Here is a 22,636-nt window from a genome sequence, read left to right on the forward strand (position 1 = left end):
GACCCTAGGAAGATGACCACTTAGAAATATGAGAAACAGCAAGCATTTTGAGATGGGTCTTAGCTATTTCTGAAACTCCACTTTCCACAGACCAACTGGGGATGTATAAAATCTCTCTTTCCTGCTCTCAGCTAAGGGTGAGGGCAGAACAAAGTGGCAGATGGCCCTAAATTCACTAGCAACACACACTTCCCTTCCTGAACAGTCCCTAAGAAGAAATAAAGCTCTTTCCACTTTCACAGTCCAATTTACAGGCAAGAGATTTCTGATCTCTGGCATAATGTTTTAATTCATAGTGACACTGAACTCAGTAGCAGACAAACCTATGGACTCACTTAAGTCAGAAAGCCACTAGATGGTTGTTTGGGAACTTGTTTGCATGATGGTATGTTTTAAGGACAGAAACTGATAATCTAAGATGTGATAAAGACAGAAAAATGAAGAGCATGAGGTAGATTAAAATGATGAAATGAAGCAGGATCTAATTAAATGAAATACAAGTCAGACTTTCTACTTTTTCTGTCACACCTGTCCTGCAGCTGGTAGCACTGAGCATCCTCTATGGAAGGTGGGTTTAAAGGTCAGACCATGAGTGGGAACCACAGTGTGCAGTATTTATATACAAACACAGTGAGAGAGAGAGAGGGAGATGTTGAGGATGTCCTTCTGAGAAACAATCTTTAGTGTTACGGGATTGTCCAGATGAGAGACTTGTTGCCATGCTCTTCCAAGACCTCAGCCTCCTACAGTTTTCACAGGACCTCACAAAGCAAACAAAATGGATCCCATGTCATGATACTGCAATCCCACACCTACTCCTTTGAAGGCAGGCATTTCTGAGTTATAATAGAGCCCCTGCTCTAACTGCTCACATTTGCTGTAGAAGCTCCATCCAACCTATAAAAATATCTTCTTGTAAGTGTTGCATATTTCCTAAATGTTATTCATATCATACTTTCTACAAAAATACGTTACCAGAAAGTGCTCTTCTATGGAGAAGCTAGAAAATTGGGGATGAGCACGAACCTGTGGGGATCATCAGGGTCACAGTTCGGTAGAAAGTTAGTGACAGCTTCTGCCACTTCTTCATTTAATAGCACATCCCAGAGTCCATCAGTAGCTAGGATCAGAACATCATCTGGCCCATGCTCGTACTGCAGGAGGTCATAGACTCGCACCTAAAAGAAAAAAACCCAAGGCACATTCATGAAGGAGGTGATTGTCAGACCTGTTTGTGAAACACTGCTGAGTTTGGCTGTGAGTTTATCAGGTTCAGCCAGGGCACTGACATAACCTCCCATGGAGCACTGGTGGAGTCTGTCTCCAACTCAGCCCTCCACACAGCAGCCCTTCCTGCTGCAGCTCAGCGTGGCTCAGGTGCTAACCCCAGGCTGGATGGATGCAAGTGTTCCGAAACCAGGCTCTAAGGCACTGTGCTGCCTGATGCCAGAAGCACTTGAAGCCTCCCCCACCCGGCAGCCTGGCTTCAGTGCATGAGGCTCCTCCCTATCGTTGGCAGGACTAGTCATATGGAAGCTGAATAATTTTTTTGATGAATTTTTGATATTTTCTAATAAAATATTCACAAATAATTGTTTTCACTATTTGTCCTGATCCATTTAAGTCTGCCAGACTGCATGTTTGCCAGCATTGCATTCACTTTCTAAATCTGAGGCACCTGCTGCACTCGAGCTTTGCCTGAGCAAGTGAGTGGGAAATGCCTGTCTGACAGCCAGCATTGCATTCACTTTTCTAAATCTGAGGCAGCTGCTGCACTCGAGCTTTGCCTGAGCAAGTGAGTGGTTCCATGAAATGCAGAAAAACTGCTCAGTCACATGTATCTGAAAGGATTTCAGTAGCTACAGACCAATTCAGGATCTGTACAAAAGTGAAGCTTATTTGCACTATTAAAATACCCACTGACTTCAATTTGTCTGTCTGCAGCCCTAGTCAGGCTGATCACTGCTGGCACCTCTTCACAGCCTGCCTTTTGAAACAACTTCCACAATCCTCTTTCCAGAGAGGCTGAGAGTGGTGGAGGCAGTCACAGTGGGGCTTACTGTGGGGCCATCAGCTGAGCCAGAACGCAAGCAAAGGCCATAGAAAGTGTTTTAAAATAAGCCTTTAGCTTGGCGTAACTCCCCTTCCAGCACATGATGTACTCCAGCTGAGAAATGCCTGCAATTCCCAGGTTGTGATGGGGAGCCATTAGGAAGCACCCACAGAGCACTTTAATTACCACAGCAACAACCACAGTTTGAAAGAACTGTAACAACCATGGCAAGGCAGACAGGAGGGAGGGATCACCTATACTGAAATTCAGAAGCAGTACACCTCATCACGCACCCTGCTCCAGTCCTGGACTCCACTAACAGCAGTTAGTCAGGATAAGCACTGGGCATAACAAGAAAATATGAGCTGTTTTATTCTCCCTCATGGTGCACTCTCCCCTTAGGAGCCATGAAGCAGGCAATGCATATAAAATGCCTGGACCTTTTAATGTAATTATGCTTTTATGGGACTTCAACCAGTACCAGAGAAAAAAAAAAATCACCTAGATCTGACTGCTAATCCTTACCAGTTCACCTTTCACTCAAAAGCACAAGAAGGTCATTTGTAAAATGTAACCTTCACTTCATTATCTAAGGTAGCAGCTGAATAAGGACTTTGGAGAGGATTAAATTCAAGGCAAGATACTCTCTTCATTAGAGCATATCTGCTTATTCAGACTTGAGTGGGAATATAGAAAAGACCCCTATACGCAGCACAGCTCTCCTCTCAAGCTTATTGTACAGAAATCAGTAGATGTCATAGTCCCTGTCTCCCAGAATTTATTTCAGCCTTAACAGCCCACAGTTGCAACTCAGAAATCATTGGGGTGTGGAGGCTGAGTTGGCCAACACAACCATCAATACACACATGTTCTGGTCAGATCTCTTGGGGACCAGCAAATACTTGAGAAAGCATCACAGTTAATGCTCAGGGATGCACTCAGCACCAAGCCCCTGGTAGGGCTAACCAAGCTTCAAACATCTGTGCTGGGAAAAGCAGATCCCAACCGAGGCAAAAGACACATTACATCACAGGAGCCATTTTTGCAGCTTAGGTGGGGAAGGCAGGAAAGCAAAACCATGCATCACTGATTGGAATCCTCCTGAAATCAACCATTTTGTCTGACTGAGGAGTGGCACTGGGATAGATGAGCAACTTTTCAAAGCTACCTAGAGCCAGTCCATGAGCAATATCAAGAAGAGATCATTTTACCAAGAATATGTTTTGTTTTAGGGGAACAGGAAAAAAAATGCATTCACTGATTTACTGTGTAATCTAGGAAGAAAGTATGGTAGTGCCTAAAAGGACAAGCTTGGTGAATTGGGCACCTCCAGCAGAAAGGCATATGTTGAGAGGAAACTAGATGTCAGAAGAGACACAGAGGACAGGGAGGTGTCAGGCTAGTCCCCAGGCTAAGGAAAAGAGAGTGCCAAGGCAACAGGAGACAAGCTTGGGGTAATTGATGTAAAATTGTTGCATATAAGCACCAGTTGGGCATGCAAATAAACATTCAATGCAGTTTTGTCTGCCTTCCAGTTACCTTAAGCCCTTTCTCTGTGTCTTGCCTTGGATTTCTTAAATACAACTGTAGGTGCCCCTAGTATGCTGCTGACAAAAAAGAGTTAGAGCTGTCCAGTCTATTGCAGGGTCAGGTTATGTTCACAGACTGCCTTGTCCAGGTGCAGAAAGTAACCAGCTCCTAACCCTTCATTCTTCTGCCAGTACCTTTGTTCTAGTTCTTTCTTGGGTCAATGAGGGTCTCTTGCAGTAGCACCCTGTGCCTTCAGCTGGCTTGGAGCAGTGTGACAGCAGAGCTCCTGGAGACACATAGGCTGGGCAGCACCACCAGGGCACGGGGAACAGAAGCTCAGCCCAGCAGGGCTCACTGAACACCCACTCCACACACATCCCACAGTGTGCATCACCCACAGCACATTCCACACTGTACAAAAAAGGTGAGAGTATGATATGTCACAGTTTTGAAGTATGAGGAGACATCCAGGGAATTACCTAAGTGCCTGCAACAGCAATGAACCCACAGCCCTTTAAATCTTACGTGAACAAAAGCGGTTCAATGATTGCAATGAAAATGACTATTTAATTTTTTTAGATTCCAGAGTAAACATTCCCAGTGACTGCCTCCTTCCTGTAGCTGTACTTCAGGGAAGTAAAGAGTGAGGTTTAAGGAAAGTTCTGTTGGTGACCCATGCTTGTGCAAAGCTGCTCACACTGTAAAGGAGCATTGCAGAACCCTGCTCCTTCAGGTGAGCTGGCTGGACAGTGCAATGACTGGCAGCACAGATGTTTCCTTAACTGGTGCAGCACCCTTGACAAATGTTCTAACAATGCCATCTTGAATCTTCAGTCTTTTCCTTGTGAATCGCTGCTTCTGCAGTCAGACATCACTCCTGAAAGTGCCCCACAGAATTTGTGTCCTTGGCCTCCCATGATGTCCTGAGAGCCCTCTCAGCAACTCCCTCCAGCCTACCAGCCCCTTCTGTGTGAAGAGTGAGTTTCTCACTCCTTAAATTAATCTCTCTGGAGTATCAGGGCAGCCCTGAAAGGAGCCAAGTTTGGTCACCATACTTCTCCCATCTGCTGATGTCTTATTGACATAAAGTAGCTGATCTGTTAACAAGCTGAACTTGACATTAGCAACCAGAAAATGTAAAAAACTATTAGGAACAAGCAAAAGAACCTCAGCAGCACAGCCAGCCATGAAGCTACAGCAATAAGCACTGGGTTACCCTTATATCCTACAGATAGAATAATACTACTTAGCCTGACTAGTACTTACAGATCTGCTGACAGGCAACAGTGGATACACACCACTAGAGCCCCATAGTCATACACATCTTTCTGAACACGCATTATGTAGTTTGTCAAATAATGTCCTTCTTCAATCCAGATATTTTTTTCTCGTATTATGTATTACCTACATGCGGTCAAGAGCACTGAGAAAACCGCTCTGGGCAAGCAACGAATAAACAGGTGGGCTGGTTTTTATTTACATTTCAAACAGATCTACCCACCAGACAAAGCCTTGCCTTTGGCTGCTGCAAAGGACCACGGCAGCCCTGCGAAGGCTCTGTGCCTCGTTGGCCAGGTCTGTTTTTAAGAGGCAGCCAACGCGAGTCCCTGCGGCTGGAAAACTGCTCACAACAGAGTGACATGCGAGCCTGCAGCCACCTGAGGTGCTCCTCAGCAGCGGGCCTCCGGGGAATTCCAGCTAAACAACAGCCTGCATTCACTCGCCTGCACTATTGATCAACCCAGCTACTTCAATAAATTAAGCCCTTTCTTAATTGTATCGTCCCTTTTATGCACAGTGTTATCCAGTGCAGCTTTCCTGGCAAATGATGAGATCTTTCAATACCACTCTCCATGTAATTTATATGTAAATAATAAAAAGTGGGTCCCAACACTGCTCCCTGCAGCACTCACCAATTAATCTCCTTTTAGCTTTTTACTGCCACCCTTTGTTTCCTGCCCGTTAGCCAATTTCCAGTAGACTGTGCCAACTTTCCACTTTGTCTGTAGCTTCATATCTTTTATATTAATAACCTGTGATGCACAACAGTTTCTCAAATGTTCTGAGGAATCAAAGTGCTCATGCCAAGAGTATCAACTGTATTTATTATTATTATTATTATTATTTTAATTCTCTTGTCAGCATAACCTCAAGGACCTGAAGCCACTTGAGTGTGATGTTTGCTTCCTGAAGCCATTTTGACTCCCTTTGATCATACTGTGCTTCTCTATGTATTTGCCTTACTTGTTCCTTTGGATGGCACAATTCCTGAGGATTTCTCCAGAAGGCAGATATGAATCTAAAATGGTCTCCTTGGACATATTTGTGGAGTTGTCAGAAAGATTTTATGAACAATGGAATAACAAAAATTCTTCTTCATTACCTTCTTATCGTTTGCTCTGGTGGCTGGCTTCAGGTTCCTTGCTGGCATGGGCCAAATGCTGCCATCAGAGCCATGTCTTTCCCCACCAAATAGCTGAGCTGCCACTCAAAAAATTTCAGGATGAAATTCTGCTTTTCAACTGCAACAAGGTCGCTCTAAGTTTTGAAAAGCAGAATTTCTTGCTGAAAGCTTTCAAATTAACTGTTCCATTATGAAAAATAAATATTTAATTCCATGCCAGAGAGCCTCAGCCACGGCTTGCCTGCTTTGTGCTACTCCAGTTCATGATAAAAGGTTCAAATCTCTAGAGCTCACCAACCTGCAGAAGTCCTCCAAATCTGGTCTCATAACAGCTGAGCCAGTGAATACTGATTACATTTGTCAGTCTTGGCTGCATGACTTTTCCTCCCATAGCCTGGCACTCTGTCAAAGTATCATTTCACACCACCGTCAAATTACTATTATATGCCTATTTCTGGATGTAGTCTCAGGGATGTTTACCTTTCCTTGAGCTAAATTTTGGTGGATAGGCATACCAGAACTTTGTCATACTGGAAATAAAATGTTCAGAAAACTCACCACACTGCCCCTTACTCGAGAAAGAACACTGCAATTACGGCACAGAAACAGAAGCCAGAGGACTTGGATCTTCCTTCTGTCACGACTCACTCTGTGCCTTAATTTCCTGTGCCTCCCTTTTCCAGGTCTGGAAACCACACATTGTGCTTCCCTACCTCTATATAAACAATTCAAAATCCAGTGCTGCACAGGGACCAAATATGACTGCTGCGTGACACCATTGCCTTTGCTTCCAAGTGCCAAGCCTCCCAGATGGCAGAATAAAGACGTTGTTTCTTAATGCCGGTTTCTGAGCAAGGTGCGCTGCCTATGTTTGGACAGAACAAGTCAGGGAAAAACATGAGGAGTTAAAGCACTGGGGCTCTCTCTGGGAAGAGAGGCAAGAGATGGTTAAGAGGAGGAGGTGCAATAGAAAGCAAGTTGGAGCATATGCTACTTCCTAATAATACTCAGGGGTTTTTTTGCCAATATCTCTAAATTAAGGTGGCTGGTGCTCTCTTTCCTCCTCCTGCCCTCATACATTTCTGCTGAATTTAGCTGTGAAGAGGATGTGGAAACAAAGCCAATTTTGCTTCCCCTTTTGCAAAGCAGTTAAGAGATACTGAAACGTGGCTAGCATACGAACTGGATGCCACATTCCAGACTTTGAACATGTACAGACACATTCCCCACAAATCAGAAAAGCCCATGAGAAGCTTTGGTTTATAGACACACACAAACACTGTGGCAGCAATTGGCAGAGATGATATTTCTGGGATGCTGTGCTGCAGCCATTATGTACCCCAGAAACACTGGATCCCAGCAAGCCAGAAAGAAAAATAAATAGGTAGAATTGCATCATTTTTCTGACATTAAATCCACCACAGTGATGAGGGTAGAGCTCCTGCCTGCCTGGCTGAGGAGAACAGGAGCAGGTCTCAAGTGAGGGACACGACATATTCAAAGGGGGAAAGTACAAGGAAACATGAAGAAGGGGCTGTCTGTAGATCTCTCTCTTTTCTTCAGGGCTGGGTTCTCTCAGCACTTTAAAAATGTTTATTTTTATAATTGGAATTTTACTATATAATTTATATATAATAAATACATATAAATTTTATATCTCTGTTTATAGGCACAGAGGCAAGAGGGGACTCTGGAGTAAGCCAGATCACCTTTAGTTGTGGGGTGGTGCATGCTTCCTCCCTGCCCCTCCTCAGGCCAGACTGAGCTCAGAAATGCTGTCAGGCCTTGGCCTTGATGAGCAGCACCTGGGCTGAGCTTCTCTCAAGCTTATGAGAAACATTGGCTGCTCCCAGGAACTTGTGCTGTCTAAAGAGCTCCTGTTTTTTTTCAAACAGCCTTGGAACTTATCCTTACCTGAATAACAACCCAAATGGAACAACATTATAACAAAGTTATCAAACTTTCAGAGAAAGTTACCACCCAAATTGCAGCAAGAATGGAAAATTACTATGGCTAAAACAAACTTTCTTGCAACTCTATAAACAATGGGTCCAAGTGAGACTCTTTGAACTCTCCTGGACCACAGCAGGCAATGTACATACTCTTTTAGGTCTGTGTACCTATTAGTTTGAATATGCTATAGCAAAGGTACTAGGAATGTTGCTCTGTTAGATTCTTAAATATGTTACATTTGTAAGTCAGTTACTGTTGTGCTTACAGTAAATTCTACAGAATCTTCTGTTAAATTGTTTAAATTCAGCTATTGATTAAGTGTTGTTAAAACCTTTAGGCCTAAACTGGTGATCAGGTCCGGAGAAAAGTTTGGCAAGGGGGTCTACTCTGAACCTTGTGACTCAACAGGAGGGTCTCCCTTATTCCTGTTTATCCTTAACCTTTCCCTTATCCTTCTTCCTTACCCATAAGCTTTTTTGTCCCCAGCTTCCACATAGATAATTTTTGCTAACTTTAGGTTTAGATTGACTGATTTTAGATTTCAGTCCAATTTTTTCTCTGTGTGCTTCAACAATCCAGTACGTAGTAGAGTGAACCTTGCCAACAAACTTTGTCGTGCTTTCATTTTAATATTGAACCTGCTTTTGTTGATACTATTGTTGGTGATTCTTTGAGCAGCCTGAAACATTCATGACAAATATGCCTCAAAGATGTTATAAGCAAGGTTTACTTAATAATTTGGTTCCTTCCTAACAGTATGATGTTATTTGTATGATTTAATTCTCTCATACTGCTATAGCAAGCAACAAATTCAAGGTCAAATACTGGGCATGGTTAAAACTTTGGCAATCCAGTTGACAATGGACAGTTTTCAGCATTTGGGCCATGGAAGAAAAGCTGCCTCTTTTTGTGCTGTCATCAGATGGTTTGCCCTTGCTTAATATTTTATGAAAAATGTGTGACATCTGTTCCTTGATGTAGGAACAGGAGGAATGCAGTTACAATGGGAGAAAAAAAAAAGCAAGACTTGCATGTTCCTTGCTAACAAATACATTTAAATCCCTTTGGAAGGCTTGATATCCTTCACTGCAAGGTCTCCAGTGGTCAAAAACTGGGTGGAACTGCTTGTGATGAGGCCATTCGAAATGAAGGAGGCATTTAAAACTACCCCTAACCCAAATACCACATAGTCTCCTCATAACACCATCATTTGGGAATGCACACTGTCATTATTTGGTGTTTACACAAAATTATCAAAAGAACTGAAGGTTAAGGGGCAGACAGATGGAAGCATAAAGTAGCCTTCCTATGACTCTTGGAATTTTCCTGCTTAAGAGTTGATCTGGTATTCTCTTCATAAAGCAGGATACTACACTGCTGTGGAAGACAACCCTTCTGCAGTACACGGATTTACATCTTCTGTGAAGGCAGCATGATGCAAGCCTTTACGGGAGCTGGAGCACATAAAGGTAGAAGGAGATATAGGCATCTGTCACACTGAATGGCAAGGCTACGGGATAACCATAGAACAGGGAGTGAGAAGGAAGCATCAGTCCTCTGCAGGGATGTGGAGCAATCAGCACACAGCTGGGGAACTTACAATCTACTATGAACTTAGTTCCTCCTATGCGGATGTTACTATCATGCTGCATCTTCGGAAAGGACAGCATGTTACCTGGACTGGGTCACAATCAAAATGGATGATTTGAGAAGAACAAATAAACACACTTAGTAAATTTATTTCCCTCTCACAAATCAGATAGTTGAACCTTGGCTGTTTTACCTCAGGAGATGAGGACAGGAAAGGTTTGATGTATATATTGGAGTCATGCACTTTCAGGTCATGGTCTCCCAGTCCTCGGGTCACTCCAATTGTTGCCATAACCCGAGCCTGGAAATAAAGAAAAGCAGTGGGATAAAATCTTGTTACATGGACTGTGCCAATAAGGAATGAGATAATATTCCAACTCTGTAACTGCTGCAGTTAGGGATGAATTCCCTTTTCTCTCCCAGAAACACTAGATTTAACACAGCCAATCAATGTCGAAGCTTTTCACACTCATGCCATCTCCATTTTTCTCCTTATTCCAAGCTTTGTTTTCATCCACGTCCCACTCACCATCTCTAAGGTACTGGGTCTATAGAAACTTAACCCAATCACCTCACTGTCCACACCAGTCTATGAGAGCATTCCTTCAGCAAATTATACTGTTAGTATAGGTTTTACAAAGAGGACAAGGTGCTCAACTACTCACATAACAAATCCGTGGTATCTTCCTATTGACATATTGTTGTATATTCCCTTTACCAGGGAAAAGCACCAAAGGCTACCCTAAACTGCTGAACACACACGTGACAGAAGCACTGACCACAGTGTTCTCTTCTAGGGAGAGTCAGTCTACAGCAGGTCTACAGTTCCTTCACATCTACCACTTCCTTCCCCCAGCACCTTCCTCTGTGACATGAGTGGTGTCCCAAGAGGTTCTGGCTCTCCTTCATTAAAGCTGCTCCAAAGACTGACCAGGCATTCAGCCTCCCAGGGAACCTTGCTCTCTGTGCTCTGCTGATCACTTCCCCCAAACTCAAGCTTAGCCACAGCAGCTTCTGAGCAAGGGAGCTCAGCATCACTAATGGTCAGCAACTGACTCAGAATCATTTTGCCTCAGTGACTCCTGGCTCTACAGGGCCATAAGAAAGTAAATTAAAAAGATGTGCATGAAACATTTTGCAAATAATTATAAAGCTAATGAAATTCAGAGATAAGGTGCAGGTCTGAATCTTCAAAACATGGACTAATTTTGAAAAGTGTCTATTTTTGCATTGAGATAAGAACCCAATGCAGCAGAGGAGCACTATTTAGAAACACAGCAAGCATACCAATATCAGCAAACTGACACCACTGCATCCTTATATTGATCCTATTGCTGCATCCAGCTAAGCTTGCTGGGACCAACACTAACGATCTCACTGTTCTTAATCACAGAGCTGAAAACAAAGCCTAACAAACAGAACAGTGTTTCTCCCTTTCAACTATCAACCTTCACACATCAGAAAAATTCAACAGTGAGTTCCCATAACCTTATCTTCTTCAGCTAGTGTCAGTGTTATACTTTACAAATCCTGCCCTGATCCCTTCTCTTCCTAAATTAGAGTTTTGCATCTCAGAGCACTATTAAATATCTTCCTGCTTTGTTCTAGTTATATTTTACAATGAAACAGGAACATTTAAAGTCAATTACTTATGACAGTCTCATTGCAGCCTATTTATGATGAAAGAAAAACAAAAGCAAACTAAACAACAAATGACTGCTGTAAAATGCTTATTACTGTGTTGAGCTCTCCCCACCACCCCCCAGACATGAGACTGATTTATGACAGAACTAAGATATTCTTTCAAGCTGTCAAAATGATAAAATAAAGAGATACTGAGTGGAAACCACTGGACTGCCATGGGCTAAACTGAATGGTAAACAGCACAGAATTCCTTCTTCTTTTGGTCTGAGGAAAGCGAATGTGCCCACCTTCTTGCCTTCTCCATATATAAGGGGAAACTTCAAGTCATCTTCCTCAATGGTTTTGTATGCCCTGTGGGGGGAGGACAAACAACATTTATGAAGCTTGTACTCAATTAGTGACCCAGTGCCCTGAAACAAGCAGCTGTGATTTCAAAAATGGGGGGGAAATCATTATTTTTCCTAGGGACTGTCTTTGAACCAAGATGTAAATTTCTTTTTCTGCAGGAAGGTTTTCTGTAAATAGTTATCCATTTCACCAAAAGGAAAAGTGAAGATGGGAAAATATCTAACATGCCAGGCTGCTCCTATTGATTGCAAAGAAAGAGGTGAACTGGAATAACATCCTAATCAGGTAAGATATTGTCGCACATGGTACCAGCTATACCATAATACAGTGTCATAAAAAAAAACCCCAAATCCAACCAAATAGAAAACCCAAACAAAACAACTCCAAACCCAAGAAACTAAACAATGCCTAGATTGACACTGTTAATGTGAAACGTAAGCAATGACAGGACATGTACACATGGTGTGAAACAGCTGCCTGATCCTGTTCTCACCCTCCAGGACCACAGAAATTGAGACAAGCTTCATGTGCTGAAGTCTTAGGATATTTAGTGCTCATTTGACCTTGACTGCAACAGTCAAGGTTGTCAGAGGTTTCACATTTCACAACAGATTTCCCATGGACAAGAGACAAGGAAGTAAATGCTCATGCTCTGATTCTGTTTACCACATGCCTGCATACTCTACCTTTTACACATCCAGCTGTTGACACTGATGAGGTGAGAAGGTTAGCAATTTTGCCAGTGAGAAATAATAAAAAAAAAACCCAACAGAAGATGACATTCTCATAAGCTGTAGAGTCCTGTGGTTTGCATGATACATGCTTGAGCTCAGCTGCTGGTACCTTTTTGGCTAAGGTGCATTGCCCCAGAGGGGCATGCTTCCCTTCATACCACAAAGTCATCCCTCCTCAGCCTTTCCCTGCATGTTGTGCTTCCCTCCCGGCCCATCCATGCCCAAAGCCCTCAGGGTGACACCAAAAGCAACCTGAGTGCACAAACTGGACGGGGAGGGAAGGTGCTGGGCAGATCCCCTGCCAGCCCCTGCTTTGTAACTCTGCAGGACGGCTGCCTGAGCTCCATGGGATTGGGTTTATGCAATGTTAAGGCTGTCACGAAACCAGCAGGAAATTAAAAATTAAGGGTGAAATCCTATATTGCAATCAAACTGCCCCCTGCTTCACCAAAATATGGCACAGGCCTGGGATCAATAAATGGTGCTGTACATGCTGCATCACCCAGGCAAGACTCAGACTTACTGAGAATTGCATAGACATTTAAGCCCCACCTTTACATTTCCCAGTAATCACAGGAAGGGATCATATTAGGGCTCTGGAGGTGAGGAAGGACCAAGAAAAAAGAGAAAAGCAACCAAAATGCATAGAAGATACAGTAGTGGAGGGTTCCCCTCACACATTAAAAAATATTACTATATATAAAATCCCACAATGAAACTAGGTGAGGTTTGCAAAATGCAGTGCGTCCTTCATGTAGTCAAGAATATCTTAGAATATATAACCATAATATTTGCCCATCTCATTAAGACACAATACAGTGAAGGCATTCAAATGGCATTCTGCACTGGGGAGGGCAAATAAATTAGCTCTTAAACAAAACAAAGAGGCACAAATTACTATATGTAGCCAACATGATAATACTTCCCTGATGTTTAAAACCTGGAACAGCATTTAGCTGGGAAGGAGGAATCAGTCATGGATTTTGCTCTTGCTCCTTCCTTTATTCCCACCAAATCTCTCTGCCTCACTCACTAACTTGGATATCCTGGTTTGAATGTAGAGCAAACAATTTATTATTTCTGACTACTCATGAACATGTTTAGAAGTTTCCAACTGGACCTACAGTACTGGAAGCCCTGGGAAAACATCCTTGAGGAGTCTGAACTATGCCTTGCATAGAGCCAGTTGTGCTCTGCCACCAAGAAAATGGGTATCAGCTGAGTCTATTGTGGGCATCAGTCAAATGACTAATCAAGCCACAAGCCTGAGAAGACAACCATTCCTACTGGATGTTCACATTGTTGTACATATTTGTTAAAACAGCAAACAAGACTAAAATGATGTGGCTTAACTGCTTGCAGCCCCCGTTTTAAAAGAAAAAAAAAAAAGCCCATTCTTCACACACAGACTATATTATCTGCAAGGTAACCACAAAGCCCTCACTTTACACTGTCCTGTTAGTTGACAAAAACTTAAAACAGGGACCAAGGGACCGAGGCTTCTTCCCCCTCTCTCCTCTTTCTCCTTATATTCTCCTGCACAACACCTCACACTGACTGTGCTTTAGGAAGAAGGAAAAAAAGTGTCCTTTAGGCCAGTGTCCTTCAAAGAATGCTCCCCACTGCTGAGTGCAGCTTCTTTAGGGAACCATTAAAAACCCACTGTCCCTCAGGCCTTCAACTGTGACACCTCGGTGTAAGGACATTGCAGCTAACATGTTCCATCAGCAGATTAGGGAGAGCAGCTGGCTAGCCTGTGACCTCCTGAAACTGCAACTAAGTGAGGGAGGCCCAGAGAGCTACTGTGATTTATTTCGTGGTTACTCACAGCCTGTCACCTCTCGGGCTTAGAACTTGGGTGTCAAACTCATCTCAAATGTGCTTTTTCTGTTGATGTTGCTATTGCCTGAAAAATTACCATCACTTAAAAAACAATGCTCAGAACTGCAACCACAGCAGCGGAGATAGCACAGATACACTGAAAAGCAACCCGGGACACTCTAGAAAAGTACCTGTGTCCTGCATTACCAGAGAAACAGAGAAAATAATACACTAGTGTGTGGTAAGCTGCAAGAGAAGCATGAAGCACAGCTTTTCAGCCAACAACACAGCAACTGCACTGGGGAGGCAGAAAGAAGAGATGAACTTCATTTTCATTCATGCCCTCTGAAACCTCCTGTATTTTGTATGTGGGTTTATTTCACATAGGCTACAACCTTCTAGATGCTTTCTCTTGATTTTATGTAATAAAGTTGCATTTATACTGTTGTGTAATGTATATAAAGATATCATACAGCAGTAGGTATATCAAACACAGACATACAGAGAACCTGAGGGGGTGGTTTGGCTCTTTTATTGCCAGCATGGCCTTATTCAGTTCTCTGTGTAATTCAGCCCAGCTCACTTGTTTAACAACACAGTGTTGCAACCCTCCCCTCTCCCACTCTCTGTCTTCCTTGTCCACATCCCAGGAGGTTTTGGTGGCTACCAGGGCATGACAAGAAAGGTTATAAAGACAAGGCAATGCTATTGCTTCCAGCTCTGAATGAGCTAGAGCTTGCTAAGTGCTTCTGCCACGTAAGCCTCTATTTTTCCAAATGGAAAAACAGGGGGAGCAGTGGGGAGTAGAAAAGGCAAGCTCGTGCCCAGCTAGATCTAGCTGCATTTTTTTCAGTTAACTTTGTTTCTTCTTTTCATTTCAAAAGAATTATGAAATGCTACTGCTGTCCAAAAATACTGAACTAGGCCTTGACATATGTACCACCCACAAAGTTACATTTGGACTCAGGATCAACATTTTGGAAAACCGGGCCAAATCGCACCAGGAGCCAAAAGAGATGTCAGAACAAAAGAACTAGGACTGACATGATGTTACTCATATGCTAACTGGAATCTGCTCTAAATGCACGGTGAAAAAATAACCAGGAGCTACTAAATGCACAACACAATCTACAGAAACTTCTTAGAGTGCTGGGGTCATTAGTGCTTTTACGCTCTTGAAATAAAAGATCATCAAAGTTACCTGCATATTTCTGGGTCAGAACTTGAAAAATCAGTAAGCTCCCACATGCAAATTTCAGAGCCAAGATCCTAGATAACGTTCTACATGTTTTATGAGTTCTCCTGCCATATAAGTTGTTCTTAAAATTGGCCTTTTGGAAGCACATACAAATTCATGTAAGAATAGAAGTTGATGACTAAAACCAAAATCCACATTCCATTTTCTTTCGTGGCAAACTGTGTAGGGTTACTGGTCACAAAAAGTATTGCATTGGCATCCCCAGGCACAACAGATGGTGTTGAAAACACAACCCACCCTGACCTGGAAAGTTCAGTTCTGTGCATGACAGGGGAATCCAGACTCTGTGCTCTGCTTTTTCATGGCACTTGGCTTTAGAAAATTTGTCTGTGTTTCACACCTCTGCTTGTGACACCTAATAGTAAACTGATAATTAAACCTAAGGAAGAGCAAAGAAAATCATCATCAAAGGGCTTTAGCTTGAAGCATAGAATACACCTCCTTGTGGCAAGCAACCAAGAGAAAGTACTACTGCTTTATAAAAGTCCTAGTTCACACTGAGTACAAGGCTAAAGGCATCTCTGAGACAGGTTTGTAGATTTTGTGTATTTCTAGCACTGATTTGTTACTACTCTAAAAACCACCAAACCTAGGGCCATCCATACACCTTCCAGCTGCCCCAACTCTCCCCCTCACCCAAAATAATCCAACTCACAACAAAACTACCCCAGCTATCCAAACAACCTCCTTCTCAAGCTCGACTTTCTTTAGTCATACAAACAGAAAAACATGTTTTAATCTTTAAGCAACACAAAACTTGATAGAAACTCTTTCTTTCTTTTCCCGTCCCACATAAGTGATCAGTGGAATAGAGCTCACCCTTTGGGCAACAGAGCTTAAACCACCAGTCCAAAAGGAACTGTTAATCTGAACTGTCTGTTGAACTACAGGCATCTAACCAGCGTAAGTGCATGCTTACTATCAAGAAGAAAAGATGTGTAGTGCAGGTTAGGCACAAAGCCACTGAAAATTGTACCATTTATGTCTCAACTGAGCCATAATCTTAAAAAATGTCCTTACACCTGTGCTTCTGCAGAGTCAGGATCTCTAAGTCCAGACAGCACTATCTGATACTAAGTACCTTCTAGACAGGTTAGCTCTAATGTTCAGTGTCTCAGTGTTTTTCCCTTATTGCTCATCTGACACATAGTTTAATGAAACGAAATTACAATAAACAAAGATAATTAAGACACACAAACTATAGCAATGCTTGTTAAGAGAAAAGGTGATGACAAAGCCAAATCAAAGACTGATGCACATGCACATGGGCACAAAACAGTTTTTAGGGAAAGATCTACCTTAACCAAGATACTCTCATAGGCCTTCTTTCAAGTCAAGAGGAAAACATACAAGTTTTAAAACACTCATTATTCACAGAAAATTCAGAAACACCTTCTTATGAACCTGAAAGTGTATAATGCTTCATTTTGCAAATCCCAGTTCTGTCTACCAATCTACAAATGAAAAAAAACCCAAAAAACGTCTCTCAGCATGACTTTTACACATCTGTGATCTCTGGCTTGGCCAAATCAGACTAATACATGAGCCTTGGACCTCAAGGGAGCCTTCACTGCTGTGTACAGTCCTAAGAGAGAGTCTGCACTTTGGAGAGCACCAGCATCACATATTCCTGTGGAGAGAAAGGCTGCATGTTAAACTCACAGTGCCTGCTCCACACTTGCTAGCTGGGATCCTCTGGAAGCAAGGAGATTGAGGTTGAGGAAGAATCACAAAGTATAGTCTTCTGGGAAAGATCTCTGCAGTGCAGGATAGAGGAGGCAGTGAGACACAGCAAGCAGAGACCTTGCCATTCCACAGCAGTGCTGGAAACTCCTCCAAGGAGCAAAGGGCTTCCTCTAAGCCAGAAGCAGAGCCATAAATCAATCTTTGGTAACAAGGGAAAGAGAATTTCTATGGACCCAGCTGAGGTTATGTCAAATTTGTGCAGATGGGGAAGCCAGAGAAAGCATGAGTGTGGAAAGAGACTTCACCTTATCAAGAAGGGGTGTTTTTGCTTGGATTTTCAGATTGAAGATTATGTCATTCCAGTTTAGTTTCCTTCTGACAAAACAGACTGGGATTCTTTTGTTTGCCCTTGCATATGCAGCACCTGATTCCACACCAAGGCAAAGCCCAAGTGGAGATGCACAGCCACGCAGGGACAGGTCTTAGATGCACAGCTTCCAGAAGGAGATGCTCTTACAGGAGATGCTCTTGCAGCCTCATTCTTATCACTCTCATTTGGCCCCAGAGAGGTCATTTACACGGAGCTTTACTCCAGACTAAAGCTTTCTCTTTTGTTGCAGCAGTCTTATTTTCCTGTTTCTGCTTTCTCCTGCCCCAAGGACTCTGGCTCAGCTCCTGTGGCATGTGCACACTAGGGGGAAAGAGCCATTCATCATCATCAAGAGACGTGCTGTACACAGCAGGTCAGCTCTCACCTCCTGCTGCTCCTGCAGTCAGGGCTGCAAATCCTGAAAAGATGCATAACATGCACATTGCAAACAGCCATTCATCATGGCAGAGTTGTGCTCCAGACACCCAGGCACAGCCCAGCAAGCTGCTCTAGCTGTGTGCACCAACGAGGCATGTCCCCTCCCGCTCCCCACCACCTTGCAGCGAGAAACAAAAGCACAGACACAGAAAGCTAGGCAGGTGACTGTGGATATGGTTTCTGCTGCAAAAATGATATCCTCTCTCTCCCCTCCAGAATGGCCCAGTGCTGCAAAGGTGCCCCATAATCATTAAATTATGAAAATGTAAGTTGCTGGAAGGAAATGAATACCAGGCATGACTGGGGAAAAGGTTGCTTTCTCGTGAAGTAATTATGAAATTAAAATTTGATCTCTCCCTGGCGATTGTACAAAGGATATGGCTGAGGTCTCAAACACAACAATACAGCCAGGTTTTCGGCAGAAGAAATGTGGAATGTTTCACTAGACAAAAAAGCTCAATTAAAAAAACGGGGGAAAGGATGACTTTTCGTAAATTACATGATTTTGGCTAAAAGGCGCAATCAAGCAGGTTAGAGCACAGGGTCCACAGACTTCCAATTACTTCTTACAAGTTGGAATCAAGCTGTTAGGAAATGCAGCTTATCTGAATAAGACTAATAATGCTAAGCTAATTAGACCCACAGGCATTAGCCAGCAGATAAATTCAGGCCAAAAAGAGGGACACTGTCACTTTAAATACTGCCTTGGGATCAGTGGAAAAGCTAATGAGGAGTGTCAGTTGGGGCTGTTTTATTAGGTGGTTCTCTAGAGACTATAGCCTGAGGTTTCTGTAGCAGGGCTTCTGTGCTTGATTCAATAAATCAATTTATATTAAAGGAGGGTGCAGCACAGGTGCCAGCTCTATAAAGCATTTTTGCGGCATTTCTCAATCTGCTCAGGCACTCCTTGGGCAGGCTACCTGAATGTGCTGTCAAAGGACATTGAGCGCAGCAATAAAGAGTAAGATATCGGCCACATTTGCAATATTTGTTCAAATCAGCTCACACATTACCAAGCAAAACATGTACATTGGCTCTCACCGGGGTATTCTGGATCCCCAATAAGTGATTAATGAGAGCCCGGTTTTTGTGAGCTGGAGTCTGAACCGCAGACGGCAAGGCGGGCTGCACAATGAAAGCGAAAGGCATCCATCCCAAACAAAATAAAACGGCTTGAAAAGTGAAGTTGCTTTTTTAATCAGATGCTTAGAGGCTGAAAGACATTCCCTGTTGGAAAGAAAAGGGCGAGCGCAGAGCAGGCTGGCAGCTTTCCAGGCAGCGGACAATATTGACTCTAGAATAAAATGGGTTTTGCTTAGTGCTTGCCTCAGGGCACCAGCCTCCCTGCTTTGGAATAAATCATGCGGCAGGCGATTCCCCAGCACGGTCTGACCCTCGGGCGCTGACCCCATGTGCCACAGCACCCCCCTCACCAGACACATGGACACGGAGCTGGCAAGGGCTCCACTGCTGCTGTAAAGATGGCACGCTCAGAGACTGTGCCCAATTCCCCTGCTCGCTGCCGCCTTGGGCTTCAGCCCGTGGTTGTGGTGGGCACTACTCTGCCTCAAACCATTCCTGATGGGGTGCAGCTCAGCTTTGCTGCTCAGCTCTGCCTCTCCTGGAGGGCAAAGGAAGCAACCAACAACTAGGTCAAAAACCGTACTTTTTATCTAGGTCTCTCTTGCCATGCTAAAATCAAGTCAAAAAGCTGAAGTCGTGATCTGGATACAAGCCTTTAAAGAACTCCAATTTGGGCAGCAGTAAAGCCACTGTTTTTGTTCCAAGGAGGAGCAAAAAATCAATTTTGAAACCACCAAAGTTGATGCCAACTGGTAGTGCCTTCTGGATGCCTTTGGTTAAGCACAGTGCTGTATGGCTCCTCCAGCCCCACGGAAGGCTGGGATGGGAACTCTGGAAGGAGCCACAGTGAAAGACACAGTCAGTCAGAAATCCAAGTTTCGGAAGATTCTAGGATATAGTTAAAGCAAAATACCTCAGAATTGTTCACACTGGATGTACAAGTGAAGGAAATCTGACCAACTGTGTCTTAGCTTTAAATAAAAGCCAGAGACTGAGAGCACTAATTCTGTGCGGCCCTTTAAAGGGGCAGCTGGCACCAGGCCTGCTGTTTCCCCCCACTATTTCCACTTCAGGTTACTCATCCCACTTTTTAGCACTGACCAGTCTCTGCTTACATGGCCTCTGAGTCTTTCCTGATGCTTCTGTTGCCAAGACTTGTGAAAGCCACCAGGACACCTCTCTCCAATACAAGTCTAACCTCTGCAAGGCATGGGCCTGAAAACCCCAGCCCAGAGACCCACCTGTGAAGGACTGTCAGTAACACAGATATCTGCCAGCAAATTATGGCTCGAGACAGGTCAAAAGCTTGTTCAGCAGGACACACTGCTCTTAAGATGCCTTGCCAGCTACACTACACATTTTGCAATTGTTGTTCAACCACAACGCACATGGGGCAAGGGTGCAGGAAGGGCAGCACATGGTCAGCTCCCAGCAGTGTGGGATTTATTTTATGTATATTTAATACAGCATAATTTCTCATTGCAATTGGCACTGCAAAGAAAGAAGAAAGGGTAGGCGAGCTGGAGCAAGAAGGGAAAGGCTGGTCTCAAAGCAGTTACAGGCAGCCTGGGCTAGTGATGCAGTACACATTGCTGGATCAGTGGTTGTCCTAATGCTGTGGGGAAACTTGGCAGCTGTGCTACCACAGTGGGCTGTGGAGACAAAGCCAGTGTGGAAACTTCACATGAAAAAAAAAAAGAAAGAAAGAAAAAATAAAGGGCCAAATACATTATAACAGACCCAAAGACAATAATCTTTTGTAATCCAAACAAGCTGGGCAAGCCAAGCCATTGTTGAGAACTGAAAAGCTCTGGAGCAAAGGAGGATAAAAATGAAGAAAAAAAAGTCATACAGCTTCTAATAGAAAACACAAAAAGTATACTGAATTGTAAAATAAAACAGTTTAGTTTCCTGAGGAAACATCAAAGCAGAGTGTTCTATATTATCTCACTAAAGGATTAAGTAATTAAGTGTAAGAGTGGCTGTTTCTTCCTAATATCACTTGCACCTCTCTACATGTATGTGCAAATGTCAACACACAGTGAGGTTAGTGACCAAAAAGCTATTCAGACAATTGATCATCTGCATTGTATGTGATAAAAGTTCAGAAGCATTTTAGTGTATCAAGCTCTGTCTGGCCAAAGCACCATCTGACATTTTCTAGAAAAGGAATATATATGCTAATTTATTCTCCATGATAGATAGTGTCCTTAGAAACAAATGCAAAACAGACATGCCCTCAGCCACTGTGTCCTGATGCATCAGTTGAATCCAGGAATAAGAAAGGGAAGAAAATAGAAGCAAAATCATTATAGTGGAAAACAGCTGCTAAGAAACCTCTGCCACCTCAAACCAACACCTCTGAGGGCCCACCAAACTGGAAATCTAATGTTGTCCACAATCACAACCATTAAGATCGACCCAGACTTTTAGACAAACAGAAACGGATTGCTTCTCCTCTGCCTAGGGGATCACTGCACACAATCCAAGGGATAACAAACACCTTGGGTGAAACCTTGCAAAAAGAAATGGATCCTTATTTAGAAAGGCTCTGTTTTACACAAATGTATGGCAATAGAGCAATTTCCTCATCGTTTTATTGTTCTGAGGCAACCAAACAAAGAGGTAATTGATGCACTAGTTGTGCAATATGGAGCAGCTGAAAGATTCCACTTCTTTTATTAGGACAAAAATGTAGGCCCCATTTTTCACTTCCATACAGAAGTCAAACGGAACAGCAGGGAGAGGTAGTCTCACCACAGTCTCCACATGCTTCTGCTTGGCACAGACCACCTTTTTCTGGGACAATACTGTAGTGAATTCAGACTTGAATTTTCAAGTTGCAGTTCAAGCATTTATTCCAGAATAACTGCTTACAGCTAAGCATATTTGTACTGAACTGGTGACAATTTTTGCACTGACCATATTAGAATCTCTAACTGGATCAATGTGTGTCCTAGATTTCAGGAAATTCAGGAAAATCAAATGGAAGATAACTTTCTTTTCCTCCCTGCTATATGCTAGAGTGAAGAGAGTTCACAAACCAGTACTGAAAAGCAACACATTGGATCAAATCTGCCAGTTTGATTTACCAAAGCACTTCTACCTTACTCATTCTTCTACATTTAGAATTTCTGTTCCTTTTTCTAATGCCAAACAGTATTAACTATATAATAACCATTTTGGATAAGGTAAAGTGCTATGCATACATTCAAGAGTGAGGTAGAAATATACAGAATTATCTCTTCACTTAACCTTTAAACTGTCTATTGCTGTACGAATCTTCTGCTGGTGATTTGGACTGGAAAAAAGACTGTAGTAAGCAAAATCTTCCACTGAGTTTTCTGACTTTTCAATTTGGAACCTCTAGTGTGCATAAATAGTTATTTTTTCCTCTTCATGTTTTACTTTGTATTTATCAATACCAAATTTGATCACTGTGATGGTCATTTGCGTTAATCACTTAATTCTTTGGAGTACCTCATGGTCATTCTTGTTTAATAGGAAAAGAGCTGTGGTGTCACCTGCCAATGCTGCAGCTTCAACCATTCCAACCTCATTTCCTTTCCAGACCACTAACCAACCAGGGAAATGCAAAACAACTCCCATGAAACTGAAGAAACCTCATTGCTTTCCAGCCATAATGACAGAAATCTGTTCTTGCCCTCTTGTCAGGAAGTTCCTGACCTATGATTCTTCTGTATCATAGCTCTCCCCCACATGT

The 22,636-nt window shown here is 43.0% G+C and overlaps 1 protein-coding gene across 1 annotated transcript in view; it reads right to left on the reverse strand.

Annotated features, from left to right (window-relative positions):
• Positions 1–22,636, reverse strand: part of PPM1H (protein phosphatase, Mg2+/Mn2+ dependent 1H) — a 131,184-nt gene that overhangs the window by 9,843 nt on the left and 98,705 nt on the right. Inside the window, exons 7-9 of the mRNA XM_041465665.1 lie at positions 11,462–11,525; positions 9,724–9,831; positions 1,027–1,178 (exon numbers count right to left, since the gene is read on the reverse strand). Coding sequence (XP_041321599.1) covers positions 1,027–1,178; positions 9,724–9,831; positions 11,462–11,525 — 324 coding nt within the window. The remainder of the gene's footprint in view (positions 1–1,026; positions 1,179–9,723; positions 9,832–11,461; positions 11,526–22,636) is intronic.

The sequence above is a fragment of the Pyrgilauda ruficollis genome, unplaced genomic scaffold (genome assembly GCF_017590135.1).
Source record: "Pyrgilauda ruficollis isolate IOZ18807 unplaced genomic scaffold, ASM1759013v1 scaffold19, whole genome shotgun sequence".
Taxonomy (NCBI): domain Eukaryota; kingdom Metazoa; phylum Chordata; class Aves; order Passeriformes; family Passeridae; genus Pyrgilauda; species Pyrgilauda ruficollis.